This window comes from Molossus molossus, unplaced genomic scaffold (genome assembly GCF_014108415.1).
Source record: "Molossus molossus isolate mMolMol1 unplaced genomic scaffold, mMolMol1.p scaffold_m16_p_10, whole genome shotgun sequence".
Taxonomy (NCBI): Eukaryota; Metazoa; Chordata; class Mammalia; order Chiroptera; family Molossidae; genus Molossus; species Molossus molossus.
The window spans coordinates 64,344,976-64,360,810 of NW_023425345.1; the positions used below are offsets into that span (position 1 = coordinate 64,344,976).

Sequence of the window (15,835 nt, forward strand, 5' to 3'; positions counted from 1 at the left end):
AAGAACCCTGGCCCAGGGAGGACGGCGACACACAAATTCCACCACCACCGACACCCATTGTCGAGCGGGAGCGAGCTCTTCTCAAGACGAAGCTCCCGCGGGGCCCCGCCCACTGCGGTTCCGAGAACCTCATTGGCCGGCCTTCCGCCCGCCATCTCTATTAGCCCTAGGGATTTGGCACGGGAGGCGGGCGTCCCCCTTTCAAGCAACGATTGGGGAAATCCTAATGACGGCAAGCAATTTTCCAAATTTCTATTGGCTCTTAGGCCTCAGAATGGGCGGGGAAAGGCAGAGCGACAGGGCTCAAGGAGGGATGCGCGGAATGCGCCGGCGCGTAGTCGGGGACGCAGGCCGAAGGTTTTTGCTAGGAAACCGACTGTTGTTGCCCCGCCCCCTCGGGGCTTTTTGTCCCGTTAACTGTCGGAGTGCGGGGGGCTCCAGCGCCGGGCGACATGCCGGTGCGCTTCAAGGTGAGGCCGGGGTTCCCGGGCCCGAAGGCTGATGGGGGGAGCCGTGGCGGGGCGGGTGCGGGGCGCAGGGGCCTCCCTGGCTTTCTGTGCCGCGCCCCTCGGCCCCGCAGAGCCTGTCAGCTCCGAGCCTGCCTGCCACAGCCCTGGAGGATGTTCGTCTCCTCTTACCGAGCTCCCTCTCGGCTCGCACTCACTTCCGAGTTACCGTGAGGCAGAGTAGATGGTGTAGAGATAGGTTTGGGAGACTCCGATGAGTGGAGATGGAGGGAGAGCACTTTGTAATGGGCTTCACATTGGGACACTTGTGGCCCATCTCACAGTGTAGCATTTAACGCCCCCCCCCCCCCCCCCCCCGTAAAACTTGAACGTATGTGTGTCTTTTAAAGGCTTGAGAAATGAGACCTTGACAGGATCCAAACAGGGTGTAAGACATACACATTATGCAGAGTTGTGCATTTGGCTCGTTAAAATTTCCAGGTAACTGACACGGGCAAGCACCCTTCAACATAACAGTTGACCAAAGCTTTCCACGACCTGGGCTGTCTTAGCTTTTATTATTTTAAGGGTTTGTGTCCAGATTGGGAGGGGAATGTGTCTTTCTTCAGTTGACTTTACAAAATTTCAAAAGGTACTAGGTATAATACATAATATTGTGTACTCAGTGAGACTTTATTAGGATAATTATAGTGATGAGGATTTAGATCAAGTCACTGGTATTGGAGAAGAGCTCAGGCTTTGGAATCAGACAACCAGCAAAAGGGCAGATGTTCTGAGCCTCCAATTCCTGCTAGCATCTGCCTCAAGTGGTTGTGAGGATTAAAGGATATAACACATGTAAACTGCTTAGCACAGGGCTGGGTAAATATTAGCTATTATTAATGTGCTTTTTTTGGTTTAATTATCAATCTTAATTCTTGCAACCCTTTTCAGTGGTTCAGAAATTATTTTTCCTGATGCCTGCTTTAAAACAACGTTCATTAATTACATTGTACTCAAATTGCACTTTGCATTTCAGGGGCTGAGTGAATACCAGAGGAACTTTCTGTGGAAGAAGTCCTACTTGTCAGAATCCTGTAATTCCTCAGTGGGGCAAAAGTACCCATGGGCTGGACTTAGATCAGATCAATTAGGTAAGTTGGGCAAACTAATAGCCATTATAACTTGAATAAGTCTTGGGGTAAGTTTGCAAAATGATTAAAAAATTGTGAAGCATGGATCAGTTGGCCTGGTTGACTTATGCACTAGTTTGACAGATATTTATTGAGAATTTACTGTAGGCCAGGACTATTCCTAGCTTCTAGGGATATAGTCTCTAGATAGACAAAGACCCTTAACTGTAGGGACGAGCAGTGAGTAAGTGACTCAATAAATAAAAGAGGGGATTTCAGGTTGTTATTTTGAAATTGTAGGCTAGCATGATGGATAACTTTGGGGAGGGATGGATTGGAGGAAATATGCTTTAGATTTGAGCCTGAGGACAAGTACTCCCAAGGTGTTGAGGAATTGAAGCTTAGATAGATTAAGTAAGTTGTCCAAGGCTCAGAGCTAGTAAATGATAGAACCATGATTTGAAATCGAGTCTGTATGTTCAAAACCTATGAGTTCAGAGGCCACATTCTTTTTTTTTTTTTTTAATCCTCACCCGAGGATATTTTTCCCATTTTTTGTACAGATAGAGTGGGAGGGAGAGAGAGGAAGGGAGAGAGAGTGAGAAACATCGACGTGAAGGGACACATCGAGTGGCTGCCACCCGCACGACCAACCAGGGCCGGGGACAAACTGCAACCGAAGTATGTGCCCTTAGCGGGAACCGAACCCGGGTCTCTCCGGACCGCAGGCTGACGCTCTAACCGCTGAGCCAAACTGGCCAGGGCCAGAGGCCACATTCTTGTCATCATACATGCTTCCTCCCTGGGAAGTCAGAGCCCTGGGCCAACGTTTCCCAGAGCGTGGTGGAGGGTAAAAGAGACAGACTGAATTGATTCTACCTGCTTGCTTAATTCTCCCTTACTAGAGTATAAGATCCATCTGTCTTCACCATGTTGTTACCATGCAGTACCTGACACACTCTAGTCTAGTGCTTATTGAAACTAATTTCTGAATGAATGAATAAACCTGAGTTTGAATCCATATTAGCTGTGTGACCTTGGGCAAATTTGGCCTGTTTCATGAAGTGGGATTTAGGAAGCACATTGCATAGGATTGCTGGGAGGGATTAAGTGAGATGTTACCTGTTAAGGGCCAGGTGCATATACACAGATGAATGTTTGGTGCCTCATATGTGACAGGTGTGAGAGTGCCTGACGTGTGGTATATAAGTTCCTCAAATGTTAGTTAGATGTTTTAAGTCAGGAAAAGGACAGGCTTATGAGTAGGGTGCCAAGCCTGGGAAATTAGTAAAATGAGAGTGTTTCCAGGATTAGGTTTGGAGAATAAAGGGAAGAGTTGACTTCCCTTTATATAGAAGGATGGCTCTTTTGGGGATCCTTTGACGTATCAGGATCCTTTGCCCAGAGCCTGACTTCAAAGTGTGGATGTCCCTGCTTCTTGGGCAGGGTGGTGCTCATAATCCTCTCCAAATGACCAGAAATTCCACAAATTTGAGGCTCCATTAGATTAAGAATCCAAAATAAATCTCTCTTAAAGTATGGATGCTCCACTAAGGGCCTAGAGGGATATTATGACACTGGGAAATTGGGCAACCAAATAGTTACCTCCATGGCATTTTAGCTTAGATGAGGTGTATTTGAGGGTTAGAATGATACATTACAAATGGAGGAGTGGTCTAGGGGAGGCATGTTAATGAAGAATATTAGGTAAGGGGGAGGCAGAGTGAGAACTCTAGGATGTTCATAAAGGGAGGTGGGAGGCTAGCCAGGAACAACAGCAGTGTTACCTAGGACTGGCTGGATGTCCTGTTAACAAGGTGTATTTTTTCCCCATAGTTTATTTTTACTGGTGCTGGGAGACAAGGACAGGCCACTTGAGACTTTTCCCCTTTTATTTTGCTCTTCTTCCAGAAGTCCCTCTCTGTGTTAAAGCAGAGAGAAGTCTAGGGCAGTGGTCTTCAAACTTTTTAGCTTTTATACTCCTTAAAAGAACTTAGAAGGTCTTTTTATTCTTTCACATTTTTAGGTTGATATTTAATTAATTTATTTTTTACCATAAGTGTGACAAATTGTTTCAAAGAATGTGATTTCTGGTATATTAAATAGTGTACATGTATTTGACATATATTTTGTTAAAATTGGAGCTGCCAATTTAGCTTATTCAATTTATAGTAAATGTTCATCATAGATATAATTCGTAAAGTTAGTCCTTGGCAAATCTAATCAAAATTATTTTCTGTGAGAAAAAAAAAGTCTAACTTTTTCAGTCCACGTAAATATGTAATATGTATATATGAATTTCACATGATGATACTCTTACACCTGCATTTTCTAAAATAGGTAGATGGAAAAGGTGAGGAGCTGCATGAAATAAGGTGCCGTTTCTTTGTTATTTCTAATCTCTGCCTGCTTTGCTTTGCTGTTAGGAGTTATGCTTTCTTGAATGGTCCCTTTGTTTTCTTTCCCCACCTATGAGACATTTTTTATTCCCTGGGGCTGGTTGAGAGGTGTGTCTTTCTTTTGTGAAGTTGGAAAGTGGTGATTATGAAAGGGGTGGTGGGAACTAAAACTACAGATGGCAGATGCATTTCCTAACAGATCAGTGTCAGGAAGTAACATATGGAAGTTAGGATCTGGAAAATGATTCTCTTAAGCTGCCCATTTCTGCTCCCTCCCCCCTCAATGTCTGTATATCCCCCCAGACATATATGCACCCAGTTTGAAGACCACTGGTCTAGGGAAGCCTTGTCAGGGTGGAGACTCTGTGTTCAATGTTCAAAAACATTCATGATAGAGGCTAAAGAACTATGGGTTTTATTTACCTCATGTCGGATTTTCTGTCCACCTCCTTCTCCTACCTTTCCCTTCCAGTCTTATCTTTCTTCCCCACTCTGCACAATCTTCTTTCTATTTAAAGAATGGACCCAAACTGGGGCAGTATCTTAGTGGCTGTCATTCCACCGAGCTCCTCTTACCTGGGAAGAAGGTTACGTTTTTTGGACATCTGCTTGCCAGACAGAAATATAGAGAAATAGTATCTTAGCTCTTGTTAAAAGGGTTCATTCTCTTTAATACTCAGGAAATCAAGGCAAATGTAGAACCAAGATCCAGCATAATGACATCTCATCCCTTCTCATCTTGGTCTGCTCTGCATAAGAGAAGCTTTGTGAAAAGTTCCAAATTTTGACAGTACCAGGGCCCATTGTTCGGTTAAGTAGCACAGGAAAGTAATTAGAAACGGAGGCAGCGTATGCTGCCTGACTTGCCAGGCCCATCACGTTGCGGTTCTAGTGACTTGTGTGAGGATAACTTGAACATTGTGACCCCAATTTAATTTTTTTTATGGCTAAACTTTTAATATTTCTTTAAAGAAAAATTAAAGATTTTATGTTGAAAAACTGTATTTATATTCTCAACTGCATTTAAAATTTTCTCCTCTCATAGGTGTTATTAAAAGTTGTCTTTGTAACTTTATGTTTTGGTAGCTACTACTTTTGTACACTATATTTTGTAGGAATCACTAAAGAGCCAAGTTTTATTTCAAAAAGAAGAGTCCCTTACCATGACCCACAGATTTCAAAATCTCTTGAGTGGAATGGAGCTATCTCGGAGAACAATGTGGTTGTATCACCAGAACCTGAAGCCCCAGAAACACCAGATTCACAAGAGGCAGAACAAAAAGATGTTAACCAAGAAAGAGATGTTGCACTAGAAGCCTCCAAGGTTTCCAAGAGAACCAGATCTCACTCTGCAGACTCCAGAGCTGAAGGGGCTTCAGATATTGTGGAAAATTATAAGGATGTAACAACAAACCATATACCAGTTAATGAAAATGTGGAACTGGGACATTCTACCAAGCTTCTCTCAGAAAACATAGATAGTAGGGTAAGTATATTCACCGTATTTCTTTATGAAAGCATAAGATTCTTTGTAGATTACATCATCATTTCAGTTATATTACATTTTATGCTTAAATTTTTTCTATTTTCTTGTCTATAGAATAGTTAACGAGGCTATTGACTTTATCGTGAATTAGTTCTATTCTTAATAGTCACTTTGTACTGGTTATACTAATGTATTTCTTCACTGGGTGGACAACTTGCTTCTGGATTTTATTCATCATATATCAGCATCTGAGTCCTAAGGGAGAGATCAAGTTGAGACAGAGAAGGGGAGTAGGTCACTACCTCTGGCAGGGATGGTGAGCTGACTTCTACCTAGGCTCTTTTCAATTTATTATTGTATACCAGCAAGGAAAAAACAAAATCTCAATTGATGAATGCAAAAGAAAGGAGAGTTTTGGCTGGATCTCAAAGGTCTTGCCGTGCTCTCTTATGTCATAGCTGGCCTGCAGAAGGTCCTTGCGAGCACATAAGCAGAGGCTGCAGGGACCTGTGCAGACATCTCACTGCCTCCCACGCTTTTCTCCATTCCACTGCGCTTCTTCCCCACTTCGTGTCCACTGCTGGCTGGAACCACGGAGAAGCATTTAGAGTGTTGGAGAAGAACCCATGGCTTGTGAAAACCAGTGGGTGTAGGGGAATGGAGGAGGGTGATGTGTAAGTCTGGCTAGCAGGGGAAGGGATGTCCCAGAAGCAATATGTGGATGAAGGAAGGGGCTGTTGCTTCTTAGTGATAGATTTAATTATAAGTAATTGGTAGGAAGGAACTGAGAGATATTAATCTTTTTCTGGGATGCATAATTCTTGACAATATTAAGAAAAATTTTAAATAGTCTGACAATTTAAAAGAGAGATTATTTATCAATTGAGAAGAGTTGTACAACAATGTGGATATAATTAATAATGCTGTACTGTACACTTAAAAGTTTGTTAAGGGTGAATTTTATGCTATATTTTCTTTTACCACAATAAAAAAAACAGCAACAAAAAAATGTTTGAATAGAAAATTTTAATGACTTTGAGTGGGATATTTTTCCCCTAACAGTTGGATAGATTTCTGCAGAAGAAAGCTGGATTGACTGTTGTTCCTTCACAAAGTGTCTTGAGAAATTCTGAATATCAAAGGCAGTTTGTTTGGAAGACCCCTAAAGAAACTGCTCCAGTGTTTGCAGCCAATCAGGTAGTTTAATGGATGTAATATATTTTTGAATATCATCATTTAATCTAGTTATTCAGATATAAAAGAACTAATTGCTGAAAGAAATTAGATACTTCAGGAGACCTGGAGGTAGGTTCTAGAGAAGTGAAAATGAGAGTCTTGCTAAGATTATTCTATTACTTGTGATTTATAGTAGTAATACTGTACTGTCCTAGTAGTAGTACAGTAATACTGTACTGATGGTCGTTGTTGCTAGATCCATTATATGTACTAAATATGAGACAGGGTAATGACAACTTGGGGACTGGTAAGTTTTTGCATGCTGTGAATTCTTTTATATTTAAAAAATATCAAATAGGTTTTATTCTAAAATGTGTTTAATTCACTAATATATTACATGTTTTCTGTCCTCTACAAAAGGCATACCTGCTTTGGATATTTATTTTAATAAATACAGACTATATTGATAGTAACAGAAGATGTATAATTTTATCCTTTTATTAAATGAACAGTAATAGGAATTCACAGTTTAACTATATACAATTCAAAAGCTATTATGATAACTATATGTGATACTAGATTCATTGTACCCTTCCACAGTGTTAGTATTGGATTACCATCACTAATAAATACTCTTGTTTTACTATTGTCATCTCAGTTCTTAGGCTCTTAACTCTCATTTACATTCTTTTTTTTTAATCCTCACCCGAGGACATTTTTCAATTTTTTGTTCAGGTAGAGTGGGAGGGAGAAAGAGGGAGAGAGAGAGAGAGAGAAACATTGACGTGAAAGGGAGACATCGAGTGGCTGCCACCCGCACAACCCATCCAGGGCCAGGGACAAACTGCAACTAAGGTATGTGCCCTTAGCGGGAACCGAACCCGGGTCTCTCCAGAGCGCAGGCCAACGCTCTAACTGCTGAGCCAAACTGGCCAGGGCTCATTTACATTCTTAAATAAACTCCTAGGCCTAGGTAGGAAATACTTCCATTAAGAATGTACCCAGTTACTCATGACAGCTCAGACTTTTGTTTCTCATCATCTGTGTTTTTCTTTATCCACACACACACACACGCCTACCCATGCCTTCACATACCCTCATGCTCATTTTCTCCTGTACCTCAATATTCATTATAAATCTCTAAGTACTGAGAGGATAATTAGATTCAGCAAGGCAAGAATATCAGTCATCTTATACTAAGATAATAATACCAGTGATCCTATACATTGTGGAAGCTTTGGGCTTATTTACTGGTTACTCAGTTTTACAAAAACCTGAAAGTTATATAACATTTTAGGAACATATAAAATAATATAAAATGATATGTTCTCTTTATGAACTTAGTAAATAGGATCAGTACTTGTTTTGCGGGCTTATAAGAATTCTTGGCTAGTAAATGTACCTAGAAAATTACTTAATACCTGAAAATTGTGAATTCTTCAGTTTTCATAGAATATTTCACCTTTAAAATAGAGATGATTAAAATTAAAGTCCTGTTAATAACTTTTAGTGAAAGTATTGTATAAAAATGTTCTTTTTTATAGGATTAGAAGTATACCATAAATCACTAGCAATACTTCAGTGGTTTTATTGCTTTCTTTATGAGGGAAGCAGATACTCTTTGTTACTTCAAAGCATATCAGTTTCATGGTCTGAACTGAAGAGCTCTGAAGAAACTGAATGCTTATTGATGGGGAACCTCTAAAGGAGCTGTTTAGTTCGGTTTTATCAGATACCTGTTTTCTGAAAGGATGTCTTCTATTAAAATGTAAAGGAGTCAGAGCAATTTTTGGCAGAAAAGTACTTGAGGTTATACTGTATCTTAAAAAGATACACTGTTTAGATTCAATATGTATAAAGATGTACTATTCAGAGTTATAAAGAAATAATATACTTTATTTGAGCTTCCACCTTTTTTGTTTTCCTTGTAAACAGTAGTAATATACCATAAAATGGAAACCATATTATGAAGTATTAAGGATAAAAGGAAACATTTAAAAATAGAAACATAATAATCATGTGACTTTTCCCTTGCCTTAAGCTAAAAATAAGCAAAGAAACAAAAACTAAACAAATGAACATACCAGACATTTAAAATGTTAAGCATTTTCTATTATTGCAGGAAGGAAAAAAATCATGTTGAGGGGAACATACCTGTAGAGCTGACAACAGAATTGCCTTGTAAAGCTAATGTCTATGTTCATATTATTGAAATATGTCTACTCTACTAATCCCATTACCAAACTGATGAGACACTTTGAGGAGAAAAGATATGGTTCATTATTTATTTTGCTTAAGCATTATTTTGATTTCCGTAGCTTTTATTCAGAACATAGTAGTAATGACTATAGAAAGTTGACCTTTGGATTTTTTTCCAGCTTTATTGAGGTATAATTGACAAAAATGATATATTTGTGTGCAGTGTAATGTTTTGATATATGTATACATTGTGAAATGATTACCACAGTCAAATTAACACATCTATCACTTCATGTAGTAACTTTTTTTGTGTGGTGGAAACACTTGTGTTCTACTCTCTTAGCAAGTTTTAGTCATACAGTACGGTGTTATTAACTGTAGTCACCATGCCGTACTTGAGATCTGCAGAACTCATTTGTCCTGCATAATTGAAATTTTGAACCCTTTGAACAGCATCTCCCCATTTCTCCCACCCACTAGCCCCTGGCAACCACCATTCTAGTCTGCTTCTCTGAGTTTGACTTTTATAGAATCCACATATAAGTGCACTCATGCAGTATTTGCCTTTCTATGCCTGGCTTATTTCAGTTAGCATATATTCTCCAGGTTCATCCATGTTGCAAATGACAGGATTTTCTTCTTCTTCTTTTTTTTTTTTTAAGGCTGAATAATATTCCACTGTATACACATGCCACATTTTCTTTATCCATTCATCTGTCAATGGACACTTAGGTTCATTCCATATCTTGGCTATTGTGAATGATGCTGCAGTGAATAAGGGAGTGCAGATATTTCTTCAAGACACTGATTTCAATTCCTTTGGAAATATACTCACAAATGGAATTGATGAATCTTATGGTAGTTAGTTCTGTTTTTAATTTTTGAGGCACCTCCACACTCTTTTCCATTATGGCTCTACTAATTTACATTCCCACCAAGAATGTACAGGGGCTCTCCACATCCTTGCCAACACTTATCTTTTGTATTTTTGATAACCATTTTAACAGATGTGAGGTGATTGTCCCACTGTGGTTCCGATTTACGTTTCCCTGATAGTTAATGATGTTAATCACCTGTTTGTATACCCATTGGCCATTTGTATGTCTTCTTTGGAAAAAAAAAAATCTATTCAGTTCTTCTGCCCATATTTAATTGGATTTTTTTGAGTTAGATGAGTTCTATTATCATATATTAATACCTTATTAAATATATGATTTACAGATATTTTCTCCCATTTCATAGGTTGCTTTTGTTGATGGTTTCCTTTGCTGTATAGAAGCTTTTTAGTTTGATGTAGTCCCACTTGTTCATTTTATTTTATTTTATTTTATTTTTTGTCCTCACCTGAGGACAGTTTTGCATTTATCCTCAGATAGAGCAGGAGGGAGAGAGGGGGGAAAGAACAGAGGGGGGAAGAGAGAGAGAGAAACATTGATGTGAGAGAGACACATTGACTGGTTGCCACCCACACGACCCCAACCAGGGCTGGGGACAAACCGCAACCAAGGTACATGGCCCTAGCAGGAACTGAACCTGGGACTCTGGTCTGTGGGCCGATGCTCAAACCACTGAGCCAAACTGGCCAGGGCCCGTTTATTTTTGCTTTTGTTGCCAAATCCAAAAAAATAATTTACCAAGACTAATGTCAAGGAACTTACCCCTATATTTTCTTCTAGGAGTTTTATGGTTTTAGGTTTTATATGCAAGTCTTTAATCCCTTTTGAGTTGATTTTTGTGTATGGGTTAAGACTGTGGCTCAGTTTCATTCTTTTGTGTGTGGCTGTCTTTTCTTGCCAATATTATTTATTGAAGAGACTGTCCTCTTCCCATTGTATATTCTTGGTTGCTTTGTCGTAAGTTAACTTACCATATATGTGTGGATTTATATCTGGACTCCTTACTCTGTTTCATTGATCTATGTGTCTATTTTTTTATTTAAATTTTTTACTGTTGACACTATTAGAGATGTCTCCCATTCCCCACCCACCTTTGCCCACCTCCACCTAGCCCCCTCCTCCCTTGGCCATCCCCACACTATTGTCTGTGTCCATGGGCTGCGCATATATATTCTTTAACTAACCCCTTTACCTTCCTTTATCCAGTACCTCCCCAGCCCCCTGCCCTCTGACATTTGTCAGTCTGTTTCATGTATCTATGCTTCTGGTTCTATTTTGTTTGTCAAGTTTATTTTGTTTATTAGATTCTACATGTTAGTGAGATTGCATGTCATTTATATTTCTCTGACTGGCTTATTTCACTTAGCATAGTAATCTTCAGGTACATCATGCTGTTGTAACTTGTTGTAGATTAAATAATGATATTCAAAAATATATTATATCCATTAAACTACCTGATTGGTTGTAAAAACTGGAGCAGTTTCTTTAGAGATCTTCCAAACAAACTGCCTTTGATATTCAGAATTTCTCAAGACGCTTTGTGAAGGAACAACAGTCAATTCACCTTTCTTCTTCAGAAATCTACCCAATTGTTAGGAAAAAAATCCCACTCACAGTCATTAAAATTTTACATTCAAACGTTTTTTTCTTTTTATTGTGGTAAAAAAACCCAACGAGATATATATATATATATATATATATATATATATATATATATTTATTTATTCATTCATTAAATTCACCCTTAATGAATTTTTAAGTGCACAGTACAGTATTATTAATTTTACAATAGCATGTTGTAAGAGTTCCTTATTTTGTACAGCTGCATAGTATTCCATTGTGTAAATGTGCCACATCATTTTTTATCCACTCATCTACCAGTGGGAAGTAATGCTGCTATGAACATAGGGTTGCATATATTCTTTCTGATTGGTGTTTCGGGATTCTTAGGCTATATTTCCAGAAGTGGGATTTTTGGGTCAAAAGGAAGTTCCATTTTTAATTTTTTAAGGAAACTACAGTGTTTTCCACAGTGGCTGCACTGGTGTCCATTCCCATCAAGAGTGCACTAGGGTTCCCTTTTTCTCCACATCCTCACCAGCATTTGTTGTTTGTTGATATATGTGTTTATTTTTATGCCTCTTTGCCCATTTTTAAATTGGGTTGTTTTCTTGCTGTTGAGTTGAGTTCTTTAATATATTTTGAATAGTGACCCTTTATGAGATCTAAGGTTTGCATATATTTTCTTCCAGTGCTATAGGTTGTCCCTTCACTCTGTTCTTTTCTTTGCGGTACAGATGCTTTTTAGTTTGATGCAATCTCATTTGTCTATTTTTGATTTTATTGCCCTTTGGATGTTAATTAGACATATGAAATGAAATATATAATTTGGCCTTTTTTATATCCTGTGATTCAACTTTATGTGTGAAATTTATTAAGCTATTGAAAAACTGAGTTCTGTATATTTAAACAACAAAAACCTAAACTAAAGTAATCTTTGTTTTAAGGTTTTCCACAATAAAAGCAAATTTGTTCCACAATTCAAAGGTAACTCAATAATCCATGAAACTGAATACAAAAGAAATTTCAAAGGTTTATCTCCAGTGAAAGAACCAAAATTAAGAAATGATTTGAAAGAAAACGGACATTTTGAAACAATATCGCCTGAAGAAAAGGTACTTGTCAACTCATTAAACAAAACAAAATTTTCATTTTAGACTCTTACACATATTTTTTTCACTTACCACCACTTGAAATTTTGTTTTTCGCTAGTTCATGAAGTCATTTGTTTTATCATTAAATGGCAGATGTTCATTGAGTACTTAGTAGGAGCTGGGCATTGAGTAGCTACTGAGAATACAATGGTAACCATGCTAAGCTCTAAGCAGCTCTTAGGCTGATGGGGAGACAGAGATGTAAATAGCTAGAGATGTAAATAGCTAAATGTAATACAGTATAATGAGTGCTTAGCAAATACAGCAGGTTAAGTCTGCTATGTCTGGCATCAAATGATTGACCTTACAGTAATGTGGGCTCCACAGGAAACAGTAGTGACAGAAACACATACTTTAAACAATGGAAATCAAACACTAACACACATACACACATGTATTTTAAACCAAAATTTTAGTATGCCAAATTGTAGCCAGTGTAATTCACATGATTTACCTTAGGATATATAAACACTTGCTTCTGTGTGAAATTATAGCTATTTAAATTGCAGCATCAGGTTAAAATTTTTATAAATTATAAGTAAATGGGATATAAGCCCTATTTTTTAATCTGGAATGTCATACTTGATATTTTATCAGCTGTAAAAATAGAAATTATATGACTAAAAGTAAAATTTTATATATATATATGTGTGTGTGTGTGTGTGTGTATTTTTTGGACCTATGATGTTCTTGGAGAGAAAAAAGAATGATTAAGTTATTCAGTAAAGCAATGTGGTAACTTATTAATTGGAACCTTTTATTTTATTACTGTAACACAATTAAATGTAAATTTGGAATATTGAGGGCAAATGTAAGATCACTGCTCAAATGATAATAATGTAAAGTTTATTTAGATATTTATTTCTTAATTAAAACTGTTTTTCCTAGCCAAGGAGCTAAAATTTTAATCATTAGAAAATGAAACTATATCCTGAGCTATACTTAAAAAAAGTAACCATATATACTAGTTTCAAAACTTTTTGATTTCTATGTTATCTTTAATATTAAAGCTTGTAATTGTAATACAAGCCCCAATTGTAATACAGGATCCAAGTATACGTTATAATATTTATGCTTTCACTTTCATGTGTAAAATATTTTTAGCATAAAAAGTTTACATTTTTTCATTTTAGTGTAATAAAACAGACGATTCTTTAAAATTAGAAGCAGAAATGGAATCAAAAGACTTAAATCAGCCTAAAAAGAAGTTCACTCCTTGGAGACATCAGAGGCTTGGGTATGTACTTTATAAGATAAATAGAGCGGTATTAGATGATTCTCATGGTGAAATACTTACTCTTATTTCATTTCTATTAGAAAGGTGAATTCTGAATACAGAGCAAAATTTCTGAGCCCCGCCCAGTATTTATATAAAGCTGGGGCATGGACATGTGTGAAGGAAAATATACCAAGTCAGGTGAGTATACATAAACTCAGTAAGCCCACATTTTCTTTGAGCCTTTATCAGCAATATATTTAGTAATAGAAACAATTTAAAGATGTATGATACAATAATAACAACAAAAGTATCAGGAACTTAAAGTTGTATGTATTAGGGTATAATTTATCAGTGGGTTTACTTTTTTAAAATACCAGCTTGCTCCTTAGAGATTAATACTTATTATTATAAAGTCTTTAAAGTTAAAAATGTTTTTTTTTTGCAGTCAATATTTGATTGTGTTAATAAAGTTAGTTTATAGGATTATAGATTGATAGATTTGATTACTTTATAACATCCAGACGTCTACCGTCACAACTGAAGATTAATTAATTTTCTAGATTGTCTGACAGTAGTAGCCCCTATCATTGTGTACAGGGAAAGAGTGGCCTGTGCTGATAAGAGGTTTGAGTTATGGTGTTGGGATACCCTGACTTATGGGAGAAATTCTGAGGATCCTAAAGAAAGGTTTGAGGGAAAGGATAATCCTTGAATTGTTAAGTGCTAGTTTAGTACTAACTTCTTATAGTTAAAGGATAATCAGTGGAGCTTTCTCAGTTATTGTATACTTAGCATCTTTTAGACTGTATCTTGAGGGTTTTCTGACTTTTCTGTGTGAATTAGCTAAATTAAAACATTTTAGTTTAGATTAGACATCAGTAAATACTCCCTGCCCCTATCGTAAAGAGAGGGATAATTTGGATGGGGAATGAATCTTTTATTTACCTCCATATTTAAAACCATGGCTGACAATTACATGTCATCAGCTTCTGGGGGAAGGTGTTGGTACTGTGAGCTGCTGGCTTTTTGTACTGTCAGCTCCCAGACCCATGTCCTGGTGACTCCTGTGCTCTGAATGCTGTTTCAGGGGCTTACTTGATTCCTTCAACCATGGCGGCTCTCTACTTCCCCACCTGAGCATGGCTCAGAGGCAATACAGGCAGAGTAAGAGACAAAGCTTAAAGCTGTCCCAGATATTGGGGGCAAAATGTATATATTCACCCTCATGAGATCAAGTTAAAAATATGTGCATTGAGCAGTTTATGACCATAGCAGACCTTGGCAAGGAACTCTGTGTCTGAGCAGTCTGCTGGGGAAATGGGTAGCTGGGGGCAAAGGCAGAGCACGGAACGTGGCCATGGAGGTCTAGTGTAGTGTCAGCCTTTCAGCCACTAGCCTGTCCTGTTTGGGTGCTTCACTAGGTTGGTTCATGAGAAGCTCCTTGTTTTGGAAAAATTATCTCTTAGTCTCTGAGACTTCTTTAAGAGGAGGTGGTATTTAGACCTCAGATCTAAACATTTAATGGACTGAGAAGATCCCTGTCTATAGTCATGATAACTTGACAGTCCTTATCCTGCTCTGATAGAAGAGAAGATTTTTGTTGTTAATTTAAGATCTGTCTTTTCAAGGTTTCCTATTATGATGCCTTGGTAATGTGACTTTTGAGGCAGTTTGTTTTATTAATTGCTATTGGTGGTTGTAAATATTTAAATTAGTAGTATAGTTTGCCTTGACCTCTATGGGCAAAATAATTCAGTAAGTTGGAGTCAGAAAAGAATAAGAATTATTAGTGCCCTGGCCTGTGTGGCTCAGTTGGTTGGACGTCATCCCATGTACTGAAGAGTTGCTGGTTTGATTCCCTGTTGGCGGGGGCACATATCTGGGTCGCAGGCTTGACACCCTCTGGGGGGCCTGTGGGAGGCAGCTGATCAATGTTGTGCTTTCACACAGATGTTTCTCTCTTCTCCCTTCCTCTCTCTCTGAATATCAGTGAACTGTTCTTAAAAAAAAAAAAAAGAATTTTTAGTTAAGAGGTCAGTGATCATTGATGGTGATAAATGTCTGTGACCAAGTCATAGACATTTAATATGGCCATGTTTTATTTAAGCCTTAGGTTTTTTTTTTTTTTTTTTTTTTTTTACTGGAAGACATTTACTATATGTGGCTG

General features: G+C 37.8%; 1 protein-coding gene across 5 annotated transcripts in view; it reads left to right on the forward strand.

Annotated features, from left to right (window-relative positions):
• The first annotated feature begins 332 nt into the window (after positions 1-332).
• MDM1 (Mdm1 nuclear protein) overlaps positions 333-15,835 on the forward strand; it is a 33,684-nt gene continuing 18,181 nt past the window's right edge. For 2 of the 5 annotated variants that reach the window (XM_036252473.1, XM_036252474.1), the window contains exons 1-7: positions 333-470; positions 1,486-1,600; positions 5,094-5,464; positions 6,527-6,661; positions 12,243-12,410; positions 13,583-13,686; positions 13,767-13,866. In XM_036252473.1, the coding sequence (XP_036108366.1) occupies positions 453-470; positions 1,486-1,600; positions 5,094-5,464; positions 6,527-6,661; positions 12,243-12,410; positions 13,583-13,686; positions 13,767-13,866 (1,011 nt within the window). In that variant the 5' untranslated portion in view covers positions 333-452. Of the gene's footprint in view, positions 471-1,485; positions 1,601-4,658; positions 4,975-5,093; positions 5,465-6,526; positions 6,662-12,242; positions 12,411-13,582; positions 13,687-13,766; positions 13,867-15,835 lie in introns of those variants that run through there. The other 3 variants (XM_036252475.1, XM_036252478.1, XM_036252477.1) reach the window with 3 other exon arrangements.